Raw genomic sequence first — 26267 nt, 5'->3', positions numbered from 1 at the left:
CTGTCTAGGACTCAGTCCCGACATTCACACACACACACACACACACACACACACACACACACACACACACACACACACCTGATCTACAGTGTAGTTCAACTAATTTAAATTCATTCCTGTCTAGCTTGCTAATGAATGCCTCCTACTTTTCTAACTGCTGGCCTGGCTGCTTCCCCAGCAGTGTACCCCAAATACTTGCTGTTTCTCTTGGCCATGAGCTCATGAGCCATCTCTTTTCATGGCAGCTTCTTCTTCCTCTTCCTCCTTCTTTTATAAAAGAAATATTTATTTTATGTATATAAGCACATTGTAGCTGTCTTCAGACACACCAGAAGAGGGCACCTGATCAGTTTACAAGATGGTGTAAGCCACCATGTGGTTGCTGGGAATTGAACTCAGGGCCTCTGGAAGAACAGTCAGTGTTCCTAACCACTGAGCCATCTCTCCAGCACCCCCCTTCTTCCTTCTCCTTTTCTTCCTCCTCCTCCTCCTCCTTCTCTCTCTCTCTCTATGTCTCTCTCTCTGTCTCTCTCTGTCTGTCTCTTCCCTCTCATTCTTCTCCTCTCTCTCTCTCTCTCTCTCTCTCTCTCTCTCTCTCTCTCTCTCTCTCTCTCTCTGCAAACATCAATCAGCCAGGTAACTCAAAACTTGCCTACCTCTAATCCCTCCAGTAATTGGTTGTACCATTTTTACTTAACCAATAGCTTTAAGTTAAGGAACAAGGTTTGCACAACAAACGCTGGTAAATGAGAGAATTAGTACAGAATTTAGCATCACAATACACAGCCTCCCACCAAACAACCATCACTAGAGTAATCAAATCCACAGAGATTAAAAATCAGGACTATGCTAGCTTTGGGTGTGTCTCAGTAGTAGAGAGCTTGCATAGCGTGTGTGAGGTCATCAACTTAATACCCAGCACTGCTGCAACCTCCAACAAAAGGTAGCACAGTACTTGCCAAGGGACAGTGAGAAAGAATATAGGGATAGACATTCAGTTTTGCAAGAGCGGCAGAGTCTGAACAACTGAGGATGTTGCCCAAGAGGAGAACACTTGCACAGCATGTGCAAAGCCTTGTAGTTAATTCCCACTACCACAAACACGATGGAAACAATCAAGTGGCAGCCTTCTGGAGTGCCTGTTTGGCGATGGCTTCACCAGTACTTAATCCTGCCTGACCTGTATACTTGATAGTGATTAAAATGGAAGATGGTCCAGTGGCAAGAGGCTAGGGGGTTAGGTCTCCAGAAGTGTGCGCTCTGGAGAAACAGTGACACACTTCCTCTAACAAGGCTACTCTTCCTAGTATCACCAACCACCATGGGCCAGGCATTCAAACACAGGAGTCTATGGGGGCCATACCTATTCAAACCACCACAGCAGAGAAATGGAGAGTTGAAGCATACCTGGACTACATAGTGAAGGCTAGCCTGGGCTACAGAAAGGAAAAAGTATACAAGTGGAGTTATAGGTAGTCTGGAAGTCACTGTCAGTGATGGAAACTTATATAGATGTTCTGTTTTGTCCATTTACTTTGTCAGTGATTTGAAGGCAAAAATGATTAGTTAAATGAGCATGAAGAAGGAAATATCGGAGGCCTGAGAAGAGGGACTTGAAGTAGCTACCTAGAGGGTGGAAAAATATAGCATAGCTAAACACCATTTACATAAGATCAAAAGAAGGCAGCCAAGAGATGGCTCATCGGTTAAGAGCACTGACCCCTCTTCCTGAGTTCAAATCCCAGCAACCACATGGTGGCTCACAACCATCTGTAATGAGATCTGATGCCCTATTCTGTGCTGTCTGAAGACAGCTACAGTGTACTTGGATATAATAATAAATAAATCTTTAAAAAGAAAAAAGAAAAGCAGGTTAAAGAGGGAAAGCTCCATAGTCAAAATTGAGATTGTGGGGCCCGAGGATGTGACGCAGTAGCAGGCAGAATACTTGCCTAACATATGCTATGTGGAGGGACTCTTTCTCACAAAACAAAACGAAAACAACAGCAAAACAACATCATGTAACAGAATGCTAAAATCACTAAGAACGTTGACAACAAAAATTAATGACTAAAAAAAAAAATTAATGACTATGAATCAGAAGTTAAGTTTTGAAGAATGAGGGTAAGCGCTGCAGTCTTCTGGAGGTAAGATTTAAAGCTCTTCCAAACGGAAAGACTACAGCCTCGTCAGAGGGCGTTGGCCCCTTTAAGGGCTGGCGTTTGAGAATGGAGTCTACGCCGGGACGGGGCGGGGTCTTCAGGGGGCGGGACCACTTTGGGGCGGGGCGAGACATGCAAGGGAGAGAGGGGCGGGACTTCTAAGGGGCAGGGCGCGGTAGGCTCAGGGAGAGGGGCGGGACCTCGTGCGGGGGGGCGGGGCGCAGCAGGCGCGGCGAGCGAGGCGGAGTCTGTGTTTCGGTCAGGTTGCGGCAGCGGCTGCTGTAGTTCAGAAGAGCGAGGCCGAGGCCTGGGCCCAGCCCGGAGCCGCTGCCTGACCCGAGCCTCCTGGAGCCCCCGAGCCGGCTGATCTTAGCGGCGGGCTCGGGCTCCGCCTGCCACCGCACGCAGGACCGAGGCTGCATGCCGGAGGACCAGGCCCACGCAGCCATGGTGAGCTAGCGCGGCCTGCCCCCCACCCCCCGCAGGGTGGCCCGAGGACGCCGGGCAGCCGTCTCACCCTTCTTCCTGCACCCTCCCTCTGTCTCCTCCGGCTCGCGTTCCCCATCCACCAGTAGGAGCAAACCTCTTTGGGAGACATCCCTTAATCCCCCTTCTTTCCGGTGACACCCTTTTGTCCCCCGGTGACAGCCTCCTTCGCATTCTCCTCGTCCCCCCTTCCCTGTCTTTAACCCTCCCCTTTCTCCTCAACCATTTTAACCTTTCTCCTCTATGGTCGTTAGTCACCCCCACCCCCCACTTTTCCTTCCCACACTTTGCTTCCTTTCCCTCCTCGACCCTCTTCACCATTTTATCTCCGGCGCCCCCTCTTCCCCTTGGTCCTCGACCATCCGCATTTCCTCTGCCCCTTGTCGGATGTCCTCCGTCGCCGGCTCACACATCTGTCCCCATTTCCTTGTGCAGGTTTCAGAGGGCTAAGCAGGAGCAATTGGAAGGCAATTGCTACCCGGGAGCTGTTGGGCGGGTACATACAGATTAGTAACCTTTCTTTCTCCGTTCTGTTTTGGAGTGGGGAAGTGAGGGGAGATTGGCGGTATGGAAGAATAGTCTGGAAGCTTTACTACTTAGTGTCATTGCAAAAACCTGAGTGGGGTGTGTTACAGAGTACATCCTGTAGCCTTATGTGATTATCAGGCCTTTTGACAGAAATAGCCAAAAAGGGTTGTTACATTTTTATTTTGAATGTGTTTTCATGTGGAGTTACCGTTAGGGAAATTAAAAATCTTTTGTAATTTGCAGGCTTGACAGTTGTTGCTCAGAGCACATGATTTGTTTTTGTTAGGAGGCAGAGACCAAGGGCATTTGAGGTCTGAATATCAGCCTGGCAGTCAGATTGTGACAGTCTTTCGAATACCTTCCTCCGAAAGGTTGTATTTGTCCTGTCCTTTCTGTCCTTTCTTGGAGAAACCCTTTCTTTGCAAATTTTCCTCTGCTTCAAAATGGCTGTGACTACAGTCCCATTTTTAAGTGTTATCCGCGTTTTGCTGTGTATATATTGAAAGCATTGTTCTATCCTATACAAAATAAATGTTGATCTCTGGGAGGAAATAATACATTCTAGTCAAAAAGACTTGTTGATAATCATAAGTTCCTAGGTTGTATTTCCCTCCATCTGACTTTTAGGAAGGTAACCTACCGTCTGGTGTTTAACCGGGAAACACTCCCTCGCTCCCTGACTCTGCTGATCCTCCATTGTCTTTTCCCAGTGACTGCCTCTCACTTGTTCCACTGTTACTGTGTGCTGTTCTGTTCCTTCCCAAGGAGAGTCAGAGTCTGGAAACAACTGGGCCTTACTTAATTCCCTGAGTTCCCAGTGCCCAGGTCAGGTAGACTCTTGAATGGTTTGATTTATGATCTCATTTCCCCACCTGTCAAGTGCAGTCTTCCACTGAAATTTGAGGCACCTTGCAGACTACTCAGGGTGAGTTGAAGCGTCTTTTGGTGCAAAAAGGAGTAGAATAAGATGTAGTGATGATTCTTTTCAGACTAGAGAGCCATCCTGCTGGAGAAGGTACCAGGCTGTTAGACTTTTGGAAATGCAGGCCTTTCCACGGAGACTGAATGAGTTATTCAAAGGATGGGGAGTCAAAGGCGTGATTTGAGCTGGGCCTAAAAGATGAATAGAATTTATGTGGCTCATTTGGGAAAGAAGAAGAAAACTTCACTTTAAGTGTGACTGGGAAGAGATTTAAGATCGGCTGTGAAAGTCAGGTGCTCCTCTAGGCCCAGCACTGGGGAGGCAGAGACAGATGGATCCCTGGGGTCAGCCTAGTCTATAGAGTTCCAGAAGAGCCAGGGCTGCACAGAGAAACTGTTCTCTGGGGGAAAAAGATTTGTAGTGAAGGATGACATGTTTACTACCTGGAAGGATGGAAGAAATAGGAGGTGTAATAGCTTGTGTGGTGAGAAAGATACTGTCTTAGTCCATTTAGGTTGCTATAATAAAATACCATCAGCTGGCTAGCTAATAAACAGAAATTTTTATGAACTTTGGAGCATAGAAAATCCAGGGATAGGGACCACCACATTTATTGTTTGAAAGGGGCTGGCTGCCTTCCTTCCTTTCTTTTCTCCTCCTCCTCCTCTTCCTCCTCCTCTTCCTCTTCCTCTTCCTCTTCTTCTTCTTCTTCTTCTTCTTTGTGTGTGTGTCTGTGTCTGTGTGCACACGTGCAAGCTCGAGCACACTCATGCACATGTATATGCATGCATGCATGTGTATGTGTATGTGTGTGGAGGCCAGAGTTGGTTTTTTTTTTTTTTTTTTTTTAGCTTTTTGGATTTTTTAAAAAATATGAGTAATTTGCCTATGTATTGCCTATGTATATGATGTGTGCTACATGTGTGCCTGGTGCCTGCGGAGGTCAGAAGAGGGTGTCAGGTCCCTTGGAACTGGAGTTACATGCATGGTTGTAAGCCATCATTTGGGTATTGGGTATTGAGCCTTGGTTCTTTGAAAGAGCAGCAAGTGTGCTGAACTCCTTATTTATGTAATTTTCTGAGACAGGATCCTTTCCTGAGTCTAAAGCTTGTCCATTTGACTAGACTGGCCTGGTCAGTGCGCTCCAGGACTCTGCCTGTCCCTGCCTCCCAGCAACAGGGTCCCAGGCACACATTGCCATGTGACACATTGCCATACAGCATTTGTACTATTATTTCACCAACCCCTCCTTTTTTAAACCTCACTATGTAGTGGAGGACGGTCGTGAACAATCCATCTGCCTCAGCCTCTCTAGTGCTGAGATTTTGGATACATGCCACAATATCTGGTTTATGTAGAGCTGCATATTGAACCCAAACCCTTGTTCATATTAGGCAAGGACTCTGTCAGCAGAGACATCCTGAGTCCCCCTTTTTTGTTGAAGGTAGTCTTGTTACATAGCTCTAGCTTGTCGTGTACTACTGGCTGGTCTCAAACGGAAGGGTGTCTTACTGCCACAAGCCTCCTGAGTGCTGGCATGCATGCACCGCCATGCCCTGGTTCATAGACGACATGATTCCCCTGATTCTTCTGTGATGGAGGAGCAAGGCTGTTCCCTGGGCTTTCTTCTATATGAAAGCACTAGTCTCATTCAGACAGTTCTGTCTAGTTGATCTGACCACTTTTCTGAAGGCCCCTCCTCCTTATGCATCATCTTACAGGCTAGAATAGGTATTTAGCATATGAATTTGGAAGAAACATATTCAGACCATAGCAGATAATTGGGCATTATTGTGTTTTAAGCTTCATATTCAACTAACTAGAGTTGTTCTTGCTTGTTAAATATGTATACCAGTAAGTATGTGGGAAGGGTGAAGAGGGAGAATACTGGCCCATTTGAGCTGGAGATTACTTTTATGTTTTTCTTGCATAGTAGTTTAATATATTTAGTAAATAGTTAGATAATTGTTACAAAGCTTCATATATATTTTTCAAGTGTTATGGTGCATTTTGAATACTTGATATATTTAAGGCAGAGCTGACTGAATCAGGGAGGGTGTGCTGGGCTGGCTACCTCTCCTCTAGGGTTTGATTTTTGAAGTCTGGGGTTGAACCTGAGAGTTGTGTTTCTCTCAAGAACTCTTGCAATGCTGATACTTCAGATTTGAGATGCAGCCCTGACCTTTCACTCATCCAAGTGTTTCTGGAGTGCCATCTGACTGTGTTTGCATGGGGAATATGGTAGACTGCAAAACAGGTGTGGTCCCTGCCTTCTCATATCTTTATGTATGTAGAGCAGTTTTAAATGTGAATGGTTTTAGCATACTTAAAAATGTGCCACAGACTTGGTAGAATCATGGAATGTGATAGTCATTAGCGGCTTTGGAGACGATCCTTGTCTCAAGTAGAGAATTGAGGAATTAAATGATAAGAGTTGTGTTGTGAAGAGACCAGTGTGGTCAGGAGGGACCACATGTGCACTTGACTTTCCTTCTAAGAAATTCAGGAAAGCCTGATGGTCTTGCCTACTTCTCAAAAGATGAAAAACAAAATAACAAAAACTCCTGGGTCATACCCATCTCTCTTAGCAGCTCACAGAATATATATATATATATCTCAGAAGCCATCTTTTTTATTTCTAGCTGTTATTATTGGTTAGAGTCTGTCTCATCTTCAGAGTATACAACATTGATGCAGAGGTTGGTTTTTACCAGCTGCTAAGAACGAGACATTATTGTGTAAGCACTTTGGTTACAGTTAATCCCAGCACTCGGGAGGCAGAGGCAGGCGGATTTCTGAGTTCGAGGCCAGCCTGGTCTACAAAGTGAGTTCCAGGACAGCCAGGGCTATACAGAGAAACCCAACCCAACCCAACCAAAACAAAAAGACAAACAAAAAGCCTCTCCCACAAAACAAAACAAGACAACAACAAAAAATGGGCACAATGGAGCACTCTTTAATCCCAGCACTCCAGCATTCAGGAGACAGAGGCAGGAGTATCTCTGGGAGTTCAAGGCCAGCCTGGATTATGTATCGAGTGCCAGGTCAGTCAGAACTACATAGGAAGACCCTGTCTCAAAAACAAAAACCACTGGAGGGAATAGAGTGCTGAAGAGCAGTTGATGTCCTTCCGAGGGACCCAAGTTCAATGCCCAGCACCCATATTGGGTGGCTCACAGCTTCTGTAACCGCAGCTCCAGGGACTACCTCTGGTCTTTACAGACACCAGCATTTACATGCACATACTCACACTGACATACATAATTAGAAATAAAAATAAAAAAAAAAAAGAAGAAGAGGGGATATTGGGAGGAGGAGGAGAGATAGGGACAGGGAGATGGAGGGAGTAGAGGGAGGGCCAAACAAAACTAAAAGTATAATAGTTCCTTAAAGGGGAGAAATCACTTAACGGTTCAGGGTGCTTTTGATGCTGCTCCAGAGGACTTGAGTTTGGTCCTCAGTATCCACATCTTATGGCTCACAATGGATGTGATGCCCTCTTCTGGCCTCTGGCTGCTCTAGGCACCTGCACTCACATCCACATATTCACAGATGGACACACATAATTTAAAATATGTCAGAAACAATATAATAGCTTGAATATGAAGTGTCTTTCACCTGCTCTTGTGTTTGAAGTTAACTGACCTGGGGAAATGCATTGCCTCAGGGCAGGCTTTTTTGAGTTACACCTGGCTCAGGCTTTAGCCCTTTGCTGTCTAACTGCTGGTGGGATTGGTGGGATTGGTGGGATGTGACAATTGCCATTCCCACATGGAGGAATAGATGAACAGTGAGCCAGAATGAATCCTTCCCTTTAGTTGTTTTTGTCAGGTTGTTCTGGCACTGTGATGGGAAAAGTCAGGAATACAGAAAATGTGAACGTCAACGGGGTAGAGACATGAGGATCCAGACACAGCTGCTGTGTTCTAGCTCAGGCTAGCCCTGATTACTTGAATTACAAGATCGAGTCAAGATTGGTCTAATCAGTACTCTGTCGTGGAGAAGGGAGAAGTTCCTGGGTCCTGCCCTTCCCTGACATGAGAATGGAAGAAGGGCTAATTAGGAAGAGGAAGGGGGTTTGTGGGAAGTGGGTAAGAGAGACTAATAAGGGGAGGAACTGGGCACTGGTACTTGCCTTAGTCTCAGATGACAGTGGAGGATTAGGAGTTCAAAGTCATCCGTGGTCATTTTTTAAGGTCAGGCTATGCTACAGGAGATCCTCTCTCAAAAGGCAAAACAAAATCCCAGCAAAAGTCACTAAAGGTAGCGAGTAGGCTAGGTAGGCTGTATTCCAGAAACCGAGTTTGGCATGAGGATGTGCAAAACAAACATACCTGTGATCAGCCTGAGGAGCCCTTGAGTCATGTTAAAGACCCCTGCTATCTTGAAAAGCTTGTTGTTGTTTGCAGCCTTTTTGAGATGGGCTCTTGCTATGTTGTCCAGGCTGGACTAGAAATGGTAGACCCAAGTGATCCACTGCCTCCCTCTCTAAGTGATAGGACTGCAGGTGCAGGCCACCGTACCCAGGTGGAAAGACTGTGGATATATAGTGTTACATTTGAGATGAATTATGAAACGGTCCGGAATGGTGACAGCTGTTGTTCAGTTGAGATAAGTGTATAAACTCTGACTCTCACCATGTTATAATAGTGGTTTATTTGAAATTACTTATTTTTAAAGGATATTGTTTATTCATGTGTTGACTGTGTGTCTGGAGATCAAATGACAACTTACAGTAGTCCTTTCCTCCCACCAGTGGGGCTCAGGGATTGAGCTCAGGACCCAAACTCAGGTCCTTAGGGACAAAGGTTGTAAATCTTTCAGCAAATGCCTTTACTTAGTGATTTAAATTGGAGGAAACCATGTAAGAAAAATAAATTGCAAGGATCTAGCATTCCACTTTTTGGCTAAGTGTATTTTCTGTAGTGACCTCACTGTGCCATTGGCAGGGCAGATGGCTGATACTATTGTTGGAATTTTGCTTACCAGTTCTCAGTTTCTTATAAACTGCCTTTAGGGATTTATTAAATTAGTAAGCATAGTACACCTTTAATTCCAATGTTTGGAAGATACAAGAGGACCTCAAGTTTCAGGTCAGCCTGGACTACCCATGTCTCAAAAAACTCAAAGTCTGGAATGTCGCTCAGTCTTAGAGTGCTTGGTCAGCATGTGCAAGGCCTGGTGTCAGCTTCCCCAGGACCACAAAACAACTAATGATACATTTCCTAAAGTCATATATTCACTAGAGTTCTTGCAAAAGTCATGCACTAAAGCATTACCGTTTTCTAACTTTATTACATTTTTGTTGCTTTTTAAAACTTGTTTTGTTTTGGTAGCTGGGCACACAGCTCTCTTGGAGGTAGGGGCAGGCAGGAATTTCTGTGAATTTGAGAAAAGCCTGATCAACATATTGAGTTCTAGGCCAGCCAGAGCTACACTACCTGTCTCAAAATAAAAATTAAAAAAATGTTTTGTAGCATTGAATATTAAACTCAACTTTTTTCCAAGGCAGGTGTTCTACCTCTGAGCCATGTTCCTGTTTCATGGATTGCTGATAACATCTTTATTGTCCTATATTAGCTGAGTATAGATTATATGAAGTATTAGTCATCCTGTAAAAATATACAGACAAATCACACTTACATATAGGGAAGCGAAGGATAACTTTAACGATGTTCTCTTAGCCCTGGCTGTCCTGGAACACAAAGCTGTACCTGCCTCTGACTCCCAAGTACTAAGATGAACGATGCTGTCCACCACCCAGCTTAACAGTGTTTTTTACTTTTTTGAGACAGGGTTTCTCTGTGTAGCCCTGGCTGTCCGAGGAACTCACTTTGTAGACCAGGCTGGCCTCGAACTCAGAAATCCGCCTGCCTCTGCCTCCCGAGTGCTGGGATTAAAGGCGTGTGCCACCACACCCGGCAACAGTGTTCCTTTAAATCATTTATTTGTTTAGCTTTTATTTATTTGGAATAGAGTAAGTAGCAGGGTGTGGATAGGTGCTGAGGAGGTCAGAAGGGTGTGCAGATCCCATGGAGCTACAGTTACAGGTGGTTGTAAGCTGCTCAGTATAGGTACTAAGAATGAAACTCAGGTCTTTAGAAAACAGCAAGTACCCGTAACCACTGGGCTGTCACCCGGGACCCAATATTCTTCCTTTTTCTTTTTCTTTCTTTTTTTAAAATTTATTTTATTTATATGAGTACACTGTATCTATCTTCAGACACACCAGATGAGGGTATCGGATCCCATTACAGATGGTTGTGAACCACCGTGTAGTTGCTGAGAATTGAACTCAGGACCTGGAAGTCAGTGCTCTTAACTGCTGAGCCGTCTCTCCAGCCCCTCTTTCTGCTTTTTCTTTCTTTCTTTTTTTCTTCTTTTCTTTTCTTCATCTGAAAAGCTGGATGCCATGGCTAGCCCCTGCTCTCCTGGTCCTGGGAAACAGAGGTGGGAGGAGCACCAGGCCTTTCTGGCAAGGGCATCTGTCTGAATGGGTGGGCTCCAGATTCAGGGGGAGACTCCGCTTTTCTTTTTTTCTTAAATAAAGTGGAGGAGTTTTTAAAGTGAGATTTTAAAAAAAATGGGGTATAATTGAATAAGAATTTAAGGAAAGGAAAAAAGATTTCCAAGAAGGAGGGACAGTGAGGGGATTCGTTAAGTAAGGGTACTTGCCACTGAGCCCGATGGCCTCAGTCTAGTCCCTGGGACTCACATGGAGAGTTCCAGGCAAGGCAGGGCTACATAGTAAGAGCCTTTTCTAATACCAACACTGTCTGCTAAGATGACTTAGCTGGTAAAGGCGCTGCCGTGCAAGCTTGGCAATCTGTGTTTGATCCCAGGAACCCCTGTAAAGCTGAGACTGACTCTAAAGTTGTCCTGTGACTTCTGCACAGGCAGTATGGTACATGCATCCCCCACTCCATACACCAAGCAGAATATGCAACAATAATAACAGGCTGATGTGGGCTAGTTAGTAGAGTGCTTGTAGGAAGTTTTGAGTTAGATTTCCTAGCACTTAATAAACTAGATGTGACGGTGCATACCTGCCCCAAAACAACAAAACCCAAAGGTTTTGGTATGTGTGATAGCACACACCTTTAATTAATCTCAGTGCCAGGGATTCAAAGGCAGGCAGATGTTAATGAGTTTGAGGTTCTTGGTCTACAATAGAGAGATCCAGGATAGCCGGTGATGCATAGTGAGACCCTAACTTTAAAAACAACATATTGTTTCCAAAGGATAGGTACAACAATTTTATGGCTCTGATGTATGCTGATAAATACCTTTCATGAAGCACTTTGAAGGAGAATATATATGCTTTTAGCATTTAAAGATTTCTTTGGGAACTGGGAAGATGGCTCAGTGGGTAAAGGGTCTGCTGTGTAAGCATGGGGGCTTGAGTTCAGGTACTTCACACTCATGTCAATAGCTGGGCACAGTGCTTTGGGCTTACCCTGGTACTGTAACCCTGGAGGAGATGGGTAGGTCCCTTGGAGTGTATTGGCCAGCCAGTCTAGCAAGTTGATGGCTGTTTTGTTGTGTTTTTGTTTTTCAAGGTAGAGTTTCTCTGGGTAGCAGCCCTGACTATCCTGGAACTCTTTCTTTAGACCAGGCTGGCTTTGAACTTAGAGATCCACCTGCCTGTTTCCCACATGCTGGGATTAAAGGTGTGTGCCACTATCACCTGACCTGCAAATTGATATTTTTTAGGCTTAGTGTCTCAAACCTAAGATGAAGGGGAATCAAGGAAGACACAAGATGGCAGCCTCTGTCCAGACACACACACACACACACACACACACACACACACACACGCACGCACGCACGCACGCACGCACGCACACACACACACACACACACACACGTTTCATTGACCAGCTGTGGTGCCACTGAAGCTTTTATACTAATTGTGATGAAGACTGTAAGGCCTATAAAAATTATCCTACAGTAACTGAAAATGTAGAAAGAGAGAAAGGTTGGGGAAAGCAGTCATTAGAACACTTAGCATATAAGCAAGAGGACCAATTTGGATTCCTAGAACCCACATAAGGGCTGGGCTTCAATGGCTCACCTGTAATCCCAGCTTCAAAAGATAGAGGGCCGAAGGTCCCGCAGCCGTCTGCCTAACCAGACTAGTCTCATCGGTGAGCTCTAGGCTTGACAGGGAGACCCTGCTTCAAAGAATAAGGTGGAGACTGTTTGAGGAAGATCCTGATAGTCAGCCTTGGGCCTTTTTTTTAAAGGTTTATGTTATTAGACGCGTTCTCACGCCCGGCCAGGAAGAACACCACAGACCAGAATCTTCTGCGGCAAAACTTTATTGCTTACATCTTCAGGAGCAAGAGTGTAAGAAGCAAGAGAGAGAGAAAACGAAACCCCGTCCCTATTAAGGAGAATTATCCTTCGCCTAGGACGTGTCACTCCCTGATTGGCTGCAGCCCATCGGCCGAGTTGACGTCACGGGGAAGGCAGAGCACATGGAGTGGAGAACCACCCTCGGCACATGCGCAGATTATTTGTTTACCACTTAGAACACAGCTGTCAGCGCCATCTTGTAACGGCGAATGTGGGCGCGGCTCCCAACATCTCCCCCTTTCCTTTTAATAAGAGCAAATAGGCCACCCATATTAATGAGAGTGGAGATAGAGGTCAAATCCCCAGTGTGTAGGTAAAGGAGCCATGTACAGGATTAGCTCTTAGGCTCACAGGCTTTTACCCAGAGCAACCCTGACCTGCTCCCGTGTCGTTTTGCCTGGAGAGAAGGACACTTGGACACTCAACCTTCTTGAAAGATGACATGTCTCCCTAGAATAGGCTCATATATGCCGCAGAGCCTTTCTACTGCAGTGCTTAGCCGTGCAACTCTCTCGGGCTGCTGAAGCACACTCACTCTATCCCGTGCAATGAGACTAGCCTCATGAGATGTAAGAGCTGAGTGGCCAGCGACCTATTGCCTAAGCATAGATAACCATATATCAGGGGGAGCACCATGTTCTAGAGCTGCAAGCGCCTGGGCAATAACCACCTTGTCTCTCCTAGTTTAGGCCTTAAGCTTACAGACCAATCAAAGAAGCAACACTAATCCACAGCAAAGTGTATCTCCAAATAATATCAATCCCACCCATTCTTTAAAGAAAGAAAATGCTGAGGAGATCCAATTGGGTAATCCTTTGGTCAGGGACAGGTCCAAGCGCGTGGAGTTGACCTGAAGTCTCAATTCCCGAAGGATCTGTTCAAATTCAGCCATCCAATTCTGTAACATATACTGAAAAAGACTTTTTGACAAATTAGCTGCCCTAGTAAATTTAACATACTGAATGGAAGTAACACACAATCCCGGAAACTTTTGTTTACACCCCAGCTGAGCTATTTGCCATAATACATCTAGTTGTTCCTAGACAAGATCTATGAGTTGATTAACCAGCATGAGACCTCTCTGTATCTTGACATTAGCTGAGGCCTGTTTATCTATGACTGTAGTCACTGAGGCTGACAAAGTGTTAATGGTGTCAGTCGTCTGGACCTGTCCAGACAGAGCCAAGGCTGTCTGAATCAAGGCTAAACCCAGTTCCTAGTTAGTGGTAAAAAAGCAGGAGAATACTTGAGCATTATACATCACCGTCATTGGGAGTGGAAATGTCGACATTATCCCCCAACGCTGCTCTCTTTTTATTATTGACGCCCTGGACATCACCAAGACGAGGGACATCAGTATTCCCTTGGTCAGTCTGGATTTTTCGGGTGAGTCTTTCTGGTATCCAAAATGGGTTGTCTTCATTCTGTGGGAAAACACAGATAGCTCCCCTGGATCTTATCAAAATAGGATCCGGGCCATACCATTTATTATCAAGGACATTTTTCCATTTAACCATCTCATTGGGCCTATCTGGCTCTGAACAATGACGTTCAGCCGCAGTATGGCCATGAGCATCAATATTTAAAAAATTGAGTGTAAAGAGTGCCAAAGACACAGACACTCTTGGTGCTTGGGGTAAAATCTCTTCAATTCCCCTCTTCTGTTTTATAAGATAGGTTTTGAGGGTGCGATGCGCACGCTCAACAATACCCTGTCCTTGAGGGTTGTATGGAAGTCCAGTCAGGTGGGTCACGTCCATCTGACGGCAGAACTGCTGGAATTTTTGAGACGTATAAGCTGGTCCATTATCAGTCTTAAGGAGTCTGGGTTTCCCCCAAGCACTCCATGCCTCAAGACAATGTTGAATCACATGTGAGGCTTTTTCTCCGGTTAACGGAGAAGCAAACATGATGCCAGAACATGTGTCAATGGACACATGGAGATATTGAAGTTTTCCAAAGGAAGAAACATGTGTAACATCCATTTGCCAGACCTGTAGAGGTCGAATACCGCGTGGGTTAATTCCCACATGAGGAACTGGCAAGAACTCACAGCAGCTTTGACATTGAGTAACAATGTCACGGGCTTCTTTTCTTGTCAAGGAGAAACGACTGCGTAATGTTTCAGCCGTCACATGAAAATTGTTATGAAAATTTCTTGCAGCCTCTACCGGGGATGATAGGGCAGCAGCCACCACTTTAGTGGCCTTATCTGCCAAATCATTTCCCAGAGCCATGGGGCCAGGTAGGCCTGAATGGGCTCTAACATGAGTAATATAAACAGGAAATCTTCTAGATAACAAAACTAATTGTATTTGCTGAAAAATATTGGCAACTCTACTGGAAGGCTTAATCACTCCAGCCACTTCTAAAAGATTTACTGCATTAACCACATAACAGGAATCTGACACAATATTAAGGGGTTCTAAAAAGGTTTTTAAAACTTCTAAAACCACTAAACATTCTACCACTTGAGGTGAATTTTCATTATATTGTTTGGATACCACTTTACCATTAGCCACATAGGCACCTATGCCAGTTTTTGATCCATCAGTATATACCACAATCCCATTTTTAAGTGGGTTTCTTACTGTTATTTGTGGAAACACAACAGATTGATTTTGGGCAAACTGTAAGATTGGATGTTTTGGATAATGGTTATCTATTTTTCCTGAAAAGGAGGTAACTAAAACTGCCCAATCATTAGATGTGGCTGCCAAGGTTTGAACCTGTGCAGCGGTATAAGGTACAATTAAAAGATATGGACTTCGCCCAAAGTGGGTGATTGCTGCTTTTAGACCTTTAAGGGCAAGCTGTGCAATTGCATCAGGATACCAATCTATTATTTTAGCTGGGGATACGTTTGGATGGATCCACAACAATGGCCCATTCTGCCACAAAACTGCAGTTGGCAATTGTGCTGTCTTAAAGACACACAAACTGAAAGGCTGCGAATCCTCAATACGTTGTAATTGTGCATTCTGTAAGGCTTTTTCCACTTTTTGTAAGGCCTGGTTAGCAGCTAGAGTAAGAGTCCTAGGGGAGGAGATATGAGGATCTCCTTCTAAAATACCAAACAAAGGCCTTAACTCAGCGGAAGGAATCTTTAAAAAAGGTCTGAGCCAATTAATATCTCCCAACAGCTTTTGAAAATCATTTAAGGTATGGAGGTGATCTCTTCTTATCTCTACCTTTTGGGGCACAATCTTATCTGGGGACACCACAGAGCCCAAGAATTGTCCTGTATCAGAAATTTGGACCTTTTCTGTGGCTATCTGTAAACCCCACTGACTTAAAGTTTTAAGTAGAAAAGGATATGCCTTTTGTAGCATGGTAAGGTCTTTATGGCACAGGAGGATGTCATCCATGTAAAGGAGCAAAATTAAAGAGGGGAATTGTTCCCTCACTGGCAAAAGAGCTTCTTGCACATAAAGTTGGCACATTGTAGGACTATTGGACATTCCCTGTGGTAAGACCTTCCATTGATACCTCTTATCAGGTTCCATGTGATTAATAGAGGGGATGGTAAAGGCAAATCTGGGCCTATCCCTTGGACACAAAGGTATAGAAAAGAAACAATCTTTAATATCTATAATAATTAAATTCCAGCCACGTGGTAAGGCGGAAAGTACAGGGAGACCCCTCTGTACTGGGCCAAATAAGTTCATTTGCTCATTAATGGCTCTGAGGTCATGGAGCAGTCTCCACTTTCCTGACTTTTTCTTAATTACAAAAATTGGAGTATTCCAAGGTGAGGTAGAGGGTTCAATATGGCCTAGTTTTAATTGTTCCTCTACCAGTTGAATCACAGCTTCTAGTTTTTCAGAGGATAGGTGCCATTGAGGAACCCACACTGGGTCCCCTGTTTTCCATGGTATGGGTCGTGCTGCCCCAATGGCCGCTAAGGAAAACCCAGACCCTGTCTGTCTTGGTTTCCATTAGGTGAGATGGGCTCTATCCTTCCCTGTTCTTGATGTCCTAACCCTTTTCCTTCTTTATAACCCATCTTTGCCATGATATTTTTTGCTTTAGTTGAATACCCTCCCGATGGGGCGTTTTCATTGGACAAAATAAGGCCCAAATGCTGCATAATATCCCTTCCCCAGAGGTTAACCGGGAGTGGGAGCACATAAGGTATGAATTTCCCTTGCTGTCCTTCAGAGGATTCCCACGTCAAGGCAATGGAGCTTATAGTGGGACATGATTGATAACCTAGGCCCTGTAATGAATGAGATGACTCTGTGGTGGGCCATGCTTTGGGCCACCAATGTGTAGAAATTATACTTTTATCTGCTCCGGTATCAAGGATGCCTTCAAACTCTTTTCCGTTGATCTTAAGGCAGAGCTTAGGTCTATTATTCAAAGATACAACCAAATAGGCAGAATCATTTCCTGAGGAGCCCATTTTCTTTATCTCAGGTCCTGCAGATTTTTCCCTGGTATTATCAGGGAGGAGCAGCAGCTGAGCTATCCTATCTCCTTTACTAATAGAAAAAACGCCTTTAGGGCTTGAGCACAGGACCTGTATTTCAGGGGAATGTTGACAATCCATAACTCCAGGGTGGACTACTAAGCCCTGCAAGGTGAGTGAACCCCGGCCGAGAATAAGGCCCATGGTTCCCGGGGGCAAGGATGGTATAGGCTCCACTGGCACCGGCTGAATACTCATTTGAGGCATTAATAGGAAGTCGGAGGCGGCACGCAGGTCCACCCTTGTGGGTCTTCCTGGGTCGCCTCTCTGACTGCTTCCTGGGTCCTGACAAACCGGTTCCCATATCTTTGAGGGCCCTGGGACCGAGGGCCCGATGACCCGTTTTTTGGCACATCAGTTGATTGACTATCAGGTGGGGGAAGAATTCTGCCCTTTATATCCCTCACAGAGCGACACTGGTCAGCTCTATGATAACCCTTGCCACACTTAGAGCAAAGAGTGAGAGTCCCTCCCTGTTTATCTGGAGCTCTGCAATCTTTCTTAAAATGCCCAGGCTTTCCGCAATTAAAACATGTCCTCTGATCATTTCTGCCCATGGAGCGGTTCTGAGATTGAAGGATGGCGGCCGCTAAGCCTGCATTGGTGAGAGGTCCCCCAAGCTCTCGACAGACCCTGAGCCAGTCTTGTAAGCCTTTGTTCTTTCTTGGGGCTATGGCCGCTCGGCACTCCTTTGTGGCTTGCTCATAGATTAGCTGTTCTACCAGAGGCGCGGCTTGCTCTGAATCTCCAAAAATACGCTCTGCTGCCTCTGTCATTCTGGCCACAAAATCTGAGAAGGATTCCTGAGGTCCCTGGACAACTTTTGTTAATTGACCAGTGGTTTCACCTGCTCGGGAGAGCGCCTTCCAGGCCCTAATAGCCGTGGAAGAAATCTGGGCATAAGCTCCCCAATGGTAGTTTGTTTGATCAGCAGAATAAGCTCCCTGACCCGTTAACAAGTCAAAAGTCCAATCTCTCTGCTCTGGAGTCAAAGCAGCTGCGTTTGCTCGGGCCTGCGCTTGTGCAGTTTCATGCCAAAGAGCTCTCCATTCCATATATTTGCCCATACTAGGGAGAGCGGCTTTTACAACCGTTTGCCAGTCAGCAGGAGTTAGTGCCATGCCGGCGAGCCTGTCTAACTGCACCAAGGTAAAATTAGCATTGGTTCCGTATTTACGGACCGACTCGGCAAGCTCTTTAATTTGTAAGTATTCTACCGGAGCGTGGACACGCCCACCCTCGGCTCCTTCAAAGACCGGAAATGCCTGTTGTATTTTCCTTTGTTCCTCTCTGGGAATGAATGAGTCTGCGCACTGCCTCTCTGCGCATTGCCTCTCTGCGCAGGGCTGACGCACTACGCAGGGCGGGGACTCCGCATAGGGCGGACCTTGAAGCCGACTGCCCTGAGGCCAATCAGCAAACTGGCCTTCGCCAGCCGCTTTTGGCTTCCTTAACTGATTAGCTAGCACTTTACCTGGCTGGTACCCTTTTTTCTCATAATGAGCTGCTTCTTCCTCCCAGTCTGTTTCTTCAGAGGAGAATTCATCATCTGATTCAGAGCTACCAAGAGCTGGCTCCCCGAGCCCATCCAGCGATGAGCACAGGCTCCTTTTCCTAGAGACCTCCGCTAATTGATCTTTCTTCTTTTCCCTTTTTCCTCTTTTTCTTCTAATCTCTCTCCAGGTATTCCTACCTAACCTTAACTTTTCCTCGGGTTCAAGACCCTTGGAAAGGCCTGTATACTTATTTTGTGTACCATATTTCCTCTTTGTTCCTACTCTCTCTCCCCACTTTACTTCTGATAGCTTGTCCTGAATTTCCTCTAGAATTTTCAGCCCTATCTTAATCACTTGATAACATGTGAAAAGGAACAAAAGGGCTCCTAACACCAGAAAAAATTCAAGGCCAAACATATTCCACTTTACTTCTGATAGACTGTCTTGAATTTCCTTAGAAAGTTCAAGACCAGACTTACCTCGTAAAGCTGTACTCACTGGTACTCTCGTTCCCCAGCTGAAAAGTTCTGAATTCATACAGTTGAATCCTTCTTAACAGTCTGCTTTACGGGAACCTTTATTACCGCGACCCGCAGTTCTGGTTCTGGAATGAGGGATCTTCCTTGCGCCAGTCCCGAGTTTTTTCTCGTCCCGGAATTCGGCACCAATTGTTATTAGACGCGTTCTCACGCCCGGCCAGGAAGAACACCACAGACCAGAATCTTCTGCGGCAAAACTTTATTGCTTACATCTTCAGGAGCAAGAGTGTAAGAAGCAAGAGAGAGAGAAAACGAAACCCCGTCCCTATTAAGGAGAATTATCCTTCGCCTAGGACGTGTCACTCCCTGATTGGCTGCAGCCCATCGGCCGAGTTGACGTCACGGGGAAGGCAGAGCACATGGAGTGGAGAACCACCCTCGGCACATGCGCAGATTATTTGTTTACCACTTAGAACACAGCTGTCAGCGCCATCTTGTAACGGCGAATGTGGGCGCGGCTCCCAACAGGTTTATTTATTTAATGTATATGAGTACATACTGTAGCTGTATGGATAGTTGTGAGCCTTCATCTGGTTGTTGGGAATTGACTTTAGGACCTCTGCTTGCTCCAGTCAGCCCCGCTTGACCCTGCTTGCTCTGGTAAATTGTGCTTGCTCTGGTAAATCCCGCTTGCTCTGGCCCAAAGATTTATTATAAATAAGTACACTGTAGCTTTAGACGCACCATAAATGGGCGTCATATCTCATTAACAGGTGGTTGTGAGCCACCATGTGGTTGCTGGGATTTGAAATCAGGACCTTTGGAAGAGCAGTTGGTACTCTTACCCGGTGAGCCATCTCACCAGCCCCTTGGGCCTTTATGCATACAGACACACAGGCCTGTCTGCACACACACACATGTACACCTCTGCATGTGAACATGACAAAGAAAAATAAGAATGAGAATGTTGTCTTTCCTGCTCAGATTTTGTTGTTGTTCTTCCCTGTTGTTATCTGATGCAGTGGGTCCCAAGAATATGTATCTTTTGTCACTGCAAACCTTCAAGAAACATGATACTGAGTCCACTTCATTGTGAAGGAAGAGAATGTAGTAGGAATTAAGTAATGTTATTGAATGACACTCGATTCTGTACTCTACATTTTCTTTAATGATTTTTATTTCATTTATTATTATTAGGGCACATATATACTACAGTCTGGATGTGGAGGTCAGAGGACAACTTCATGAAGTCAGTTCTCTCCATCTTCCTTTATGTGGGCTCTAGGGATCCAACTCAGATCTCAGTCTTACATAGCAAGTGTCTTTAACTGCTCAGCCATCTTGCTAGTACACCCTAACCCCTTCCCCACAATTCTCAGGAGATTTCGAGACAGGGTTTCTCAGTGCAGTTCCGCCTGCCTCCACTGGGATTAAAGGCGTGGGTCACCACTGCCTGGCTGGACTTGAACTCTATGTTACCAAGGACAGCTGAACTCCTGGTCCTCCTCCCTTCACCTCCCAAGTGCTGATATTGCAGGAGAGGATACATGTAAATTTGTGGACTCCTCCGATCTACATGGAACCTGCGGGCTAGTTCCTGCTAGCTTGGTCTCATGTTTTTTTTGCAACCACGCATTGTATTGTACAAGTTAGGATATGATCTGTTTACACGGGCAGCAGCAGGTTTACAAAGGAGTAACCTTGTGTTTGATAGTGTCTCATGTATGGTAGGAGTCAACAAATATTTGAATAAAATATTGTGCATAGTAACACAACACTGAACCTTTATGGTGTATAATGCTAGTTCTTTGCCTCTAAATTCTATTCACAAAATTTACTATGTTTTTTTATGTAGAATGATGTTCTAGTTATAAATATTAAACTGTCAGATATCCCCTTAAGCCTTACTTCCACTGTGAAATCCTTAGCTAATATGGCTTGTTCCCTTTCACATTGTAGTATAACTTTAATTTTTTCAAAACCTATTTTTAATGATGGTTCTTAAACACTTTCATCACTCTGCCAATCAACCTGAGTCTGCAAAAGCAGCAAAAAACTGCAGCACACCACCAGAAATTTCTTGGTGTTTTTCTTTTTTCTTTCTTTCTTTTTTTTTTTTTTTTTTGGTTTTTCGAGACAGGGTTTCTCTGTATAGCCACCACTCCCAGCTCTTGGTGTATTTCTATGGAGTCCCGACAAATAGAGCTCAACTGCAAATGTGAGGCAGACCAGAACATGTGTGTCATTAGCAAAGAATCTTTCTTTTTTTCTTCTTTTTTTTTTTTCAAGACAGGGTTTCTCTGTGTAGCCCTGGCTGTCCTGGAACTCACTTTGTAGACCAGGCTGTCCTGGAACTCAGAAATCCGCCTGCCCCTGCCTCCCGAGTGCTGGGATTAAAGGCATGTGTCACCACGCCTGGCGCAAAGAATCTTTCACCACCTGTGAAAGATTCTTTGCTTGTTTTAGCAGAACATCCTCTCTCCTGTATCTGCTTCAGTGAAACGTTCCTTCACAAGTCTGCTTAGCCTTTCACCGGTGTCCACCCCATGAAAACACTCCTTCACATGTTTTCCCCAGCATAACACCTTCCAACACAACCGAGTTTCCAAAGAACCCTTAAGTTCCCACTTCATTGTAAGAGTTATTTTATGGAGCCATGTTAATGAACCTGGTTGTCTCTCCCAGGTTTTGAGTTGGTTTTGGATGGGGACCATAATGTCTTTTTTCAGCTTTGTGTGATAACCACTTAGTACATCTGACGGAAGAAAAATGTTGAGTGAACAAATGTGTGTGATTTGCTGAGAATCGCATACAGTGATGTTCACTATGTGAGTTGAGGGAGAGGAAAAGGGAAAGCTGCGCTCGAGGTTCCGGAGGGGAAGTGTCTGACGACACCAAGGGTTAGACCAGCTATGCTTCCTTTGCTAATAACTTGTTGGTACTTTGACTTAGCAGAAATGCTGTGTTTAACAGGAAGAGTGATGAGGCCAGGCCCCTTTGTGTAAATATTTACAAGTCATTTGTCTATAACCCTCTAGAAAAGGAAATTCCTTTTACTTAGTTTTATATAAAAAACACTTTCTTTTTTTCTAAAGATGTTGTCTTAGTCAGGGTTTCTATTCCTGCACAAACATCATGACCAAGAAGCAAGTTGGGGAGGAAAGGGTTTATTCGGCTTACACTTCCATACTGCTGTTCATCACTAAAGGAAGTCAGGACTGGAACTCAAGCAGGTCAGGAAGCAGGAGCTGATGCAGAGGCCATGGAGGGATGTTCATTACTGGCTTGCTCACCCTGCTCTTTTTTTTTTTTTTAAGATTTATTTATTTATTATATGTAAGTACACTGTAGCTGTCTTCAGACACTCCAGAAGAGGGCGTCAGATCTTGTTACAGATGGTTGTGAGCCACCATATGGTTGCTGGGATTTGAACTCCGGATCTTCGGAAGAGCAGTCGGGTGCTCTTACCCACTGTGCCATCTCACCAGCCCTCAGCCTGCTCTCTTATAGAACCAAGACTACCAGCCCAGAGATGGTCCCACCCACAAGGGGCCTTTCCCCCTTGATCACTAATTGAGAAAATGTCTTACAGTTGGATCTCATGGAAGCATTTCCTCAACTGAAGCTCCTTTCTCTGTGATAACTCCAGCCCTGTCAAGTTGACACAAAACTAACCAGTACAGATGTATTTATTTACTTTATATGAGTACACTGTTGCTGTCTTCAGACACACCAGAAGAGAGCATCAGATCCCATTACAGATGGTTGTGAGCCATCATGTGGTTGCTGGGAATTGAACTCAGGACCTCTGGAAAAGCAGTCAGTGTTCTTAACGGCTGAGCCGTCTCTCCAGCCCCTGTTTTCTTTTTTTCTTGTCTTTATGTCCACTTTATGGAAAATATTTTGGGGGAAAGACATAGATGGACAGAATCTTCTAGAGCCTGAGTTGGCCTCAACTTAATAAATATGACCTTGAATTTCTGGCTAAGCACTTTTTAGTCCTCTAGCCTCTTAAAGCCTATTTACTTTTTTTTTTCTTTATTATTGTACACTGTAGCTGTCTTCAGACGCACCAGAAGAGAACGTCAGATCTCATTCCAGGTGGTTGTGAGCCACCATGTGGTTGCTGGGATTTGAACTCAGGACCTTTGGTAGAGCAATCAGTGCTCTTACTCGCTGAGCCATCTCGCCAGCCCTTAAAGCCTATTTAATGTTCTTCTTTTTTTCCTCTCTTCCCTTCCTTATTTACCTTCATACCTCCTTTTTAAATTTTTTTTTAAGATTTATTTATTATTTTATATATAAGTACAGGGTAGCTGTTTTCAGACACACCAGAAGAGGGAATCAGATCTCATTACGGATGGTTGTGAGCCATCATGTGGTTGCTGGGATTTGAACTCAGGACCTTTGGAAGAACAGTCAGTGCTCTTAACCGCTGAGCCATCTCTCCAACCCTCATACCTCCTTTTTTTAGTGTTAGTTTTTAAATTTAATTTTATTTTTTTACTTATTCTTTTAGCATCCTGCTCACTGCCCCTTTTAGTTTTTTTAAACATATATTTTTATTTGTGTGCATGTATGTACACACACATATACCTGCATGTACTTGTAGGGCTGGGAGATATCTCTGGATCCCTTGTAGTTGAAGACAGACTGTGTGATCTCCAATGCTCTTAGCTGTTGAACCATCATATCTCCAGGCCTGCTGCTCTTCTTTAAAGACGTGTTCCTTTTATGTTGTCCAAGCTACAATGAACTCCTGCACTCAAGTGACTCAGCCTGCCCATCAGTGAGGACTGCAGAAGAGTACCACTGGCCCAGCTTGTGGTCTCCTTTTCTTTTTTTTTTTTTAAATATTTATTTATTTATTATATGTAAGCACACTGTAGCTGTCTTCCGACACTCCAGAAGAGGGCATCAGATTTTTGTTACGGATGGTTGTGAGCCACCATGTGGTTGCTGGGATTTCAACTTAGGACTTTTGGAAGTGCTCTTAACCACTGAGCCATCTCACCAGCCCGTGGTCTCCTTTTCTAGTCCCGTTGTAGTTTTTCAGTGTCAGTCATTGCCATAGTCTTTGGATAATCATGTCTCTACGCGTCCACTTAAGAATTATTATTATTATTGGTCTTATAAGTTAGGCTCTTATGTAGCCCATGCTGGCCTTAAACTCCCAATCACTCTGTCTTTACTTCCCAAATTCTGAGATTAAAGTACTTGGCTCTCTTGTTTCTTTTATTTTTTTAAGATTTATTTATTTATATATATATGAGTACACTGTAGTTGTCTTCAGACACACTAGAAGAGGGCATCAGATCACATTGCAGATGGTTATGAGCCACCATGTGGTTGCTGGGAATTGAACTCAGGACCTCTGGAAGAGCAGACAGTGCTCTTAACCACTGAGCTGTCTCACTTGTCCGGCTCTCTTGTTTCTTAAAGGGTAGTAAATGTTAGCAAATTAAAGGTAAGTACTGTGAAAGAGCTTACATTTCGTGTAAATTGACTTCTTAGCTCTGAGGAGTGTATTAACCAGCTTTCATAGGAAGGACCCTTATTTCCCTGGTGCTTCAGTTTGCTAATGATGTGAGGGTCTTGGTTGCTTAGACGTTTGCAATGCTGAGGCTCAAACCTGGGGCCTTATGAGTGCTAGACAAATGGCTTTACCACTGAGCTCTATCTCCAGCTCCAGTACTGTAGCATTTCATTTTATTGCAGTGCTAGGAATTGGATCCAGAGCCTTCTTTATACTAGAAATGTGCTCTACCATGCTGCTACACAGACAGCCTTTGATTTATTTATTTATTTATTTATTTATTTATTTTTTGAGAGCCACTCTCACTATGTAGCTTTAGCTGGCTTTGAACCTGCAGTGTTTCCCAGGGTAGCCTTGATTTTGCAGTCCTTCTGTCTCACGTACTCAGTGTTGGGATTACAGGTGTGTGGCATCACGCTTAGCTTATGTTAGTACTTTAGAACTGGTCTTGACCCACATTCCATCGATTCCCTCTACTGTCTTAGAAGATAGTCAGGATGGTCTAGCCTCACCTTTTCAGATCAGGAAACCCAGTTTGCTTCTCCGTGGACCACAAAGCTAGTAAGTAGCAAAGCCAGGAGACGCTGAGCCCAGAACTGTGCTTCACGTTATTAAACCTGTATCTGTGAACTAAATTCAAAACTCAAGCTGTAGCTAAGAGGGAAACAATGCTGAGGTGTCTGTTACCGATCCGTATGATCCACAAGCGCTCAGTGATCACCGACCTAAACTTTTGTTTCCTAGAATAGCTTTATTACATGAGCTAAGAAGGAGGCCAGGAGATTTAGTTTCCATTTGAGACCTTGGTCTTTTTAAAATAGAACTCTACCTCCTTGCCCTTTAGCACACAACAACTTGCCATATTGGCTAGGTTTTGAAGTGATACATGCAGAAAACTTGCTTTACCTGCTTTTTAACTTGGCATCTAGGTGTTTATGAATAGTAATCACTGATTTCTTGTACAGTGAAGCAGCTGAGGATGTAGCTTAGCAGTAGAGCACTTGAGTAGCATGGACGAAACAAGACCCTGGATTAGGGCAGGTATTGTGGTGCCTGCCTTTAATTCAGAGAGGCAGAGGCAAGGGGATCTCTCTTGAGTTCAAGTCCTCCTGGGGTACATAGTGAGATCTACCTCAAGCAAACAAGCAGGCAAAAGACTTGGGTTTGAGCCCCAGCACAAAAACACAAACAATCCCCCCATTGGTCCGGTATTTCATAATATGTTGTTCTTCTTTTTTTAATGTGCACTGGTGTTTTCCCTGCATGCATGTTGTATGATGGTGTTGGATTCCCTGGAACTGGAGTTACAGTTGTGAGCTGCCATGTGGATGCTGGGAAGAGTAGCTAGTGCCATCTCTCCAGCCCTGATGTTTGTATTCTTGAGGATGATGCCATTTGTGTCCTTGAGACAACTTTATTGACCTTTCTCATTTGTAAGATGTCAGAAAGGGGTAGAGTGGAGAGGTTTGGTTACATCTGGCCTCGGATGCTCCTTTCTGGAAGTCTGAGTTGGGGAATCAGTGTAGAACATGAGAGTGGGATGGGCCTGTATAGCTCAGTGGCTCTGTGCCTGTGCAAGCCCTGGCAGTCCAAGACAAGCAAAAATCTGGAACCCAAAGTGGATCTGTGAGAGCTGAGGTGATGCTTGCCTGTCCTTCAGGTCCTTTCTTTAAGGTCAGCTCTAACCTTGAGACTTAATATTTCCCTCTTGGCACCTCATCTCTTGTTTTCTAGGACTGAAATACACCTAACAGTAAATTTGTTCTGGACAATTCGCTTGTTTAATACACATTTGTGGCTATGATGTAGTAGGTGTTATTTTAGGCTTA

General features: G+C 44.6%; 1 protein-coding gene across 2 annotated transcripts in view; it reads left to right on the top strand.

Annotated features, from left to right (window-relative positions):
• The first annotated feature begins 2377 nt into the window (after window positions 1–2377).
• The window catches only part of Zyg11b (zyg-ll family member B, cell cycle regulator), a 73371-nt gene continuing 49481 nt past the window's right edge, over window positions 2378–26267 (top strand). Inside the window, exon 1 of one of the 2 annotated variants that reach the window (XM_006503213.4) lies at window positions 2378–2612. Coding sequence is in view for 1 of the 2 variants with exons in the window: in NM_001033634.3 (NP_001028806.2) it covers window positions 2583–2612 (30 nt within the window). In the remaining variant the exon portion in view is untranslated. The remainder of the gene's footprint in view (window positions 2613–26267) is intronic. The other variant, NM_001033634.3, reaches the window with a different exon arrangement.

Source organism: Mus musculus, chromosome 4 (genome assembly GCF_000001635.26).
Source record: "Mus musculus strain C57BL/6J chromosome 4, GRCm38.p6 C57BL/6J".
NCBI classification, from domain to species: Eukaryota; Metazoa; Chordata; class Mammalia; order Rodentia; family Muridae; genus Mus; species Mus musculus.
This window is presented reverse-complemented; position numbering and strand designations above follow the sequence as displayed.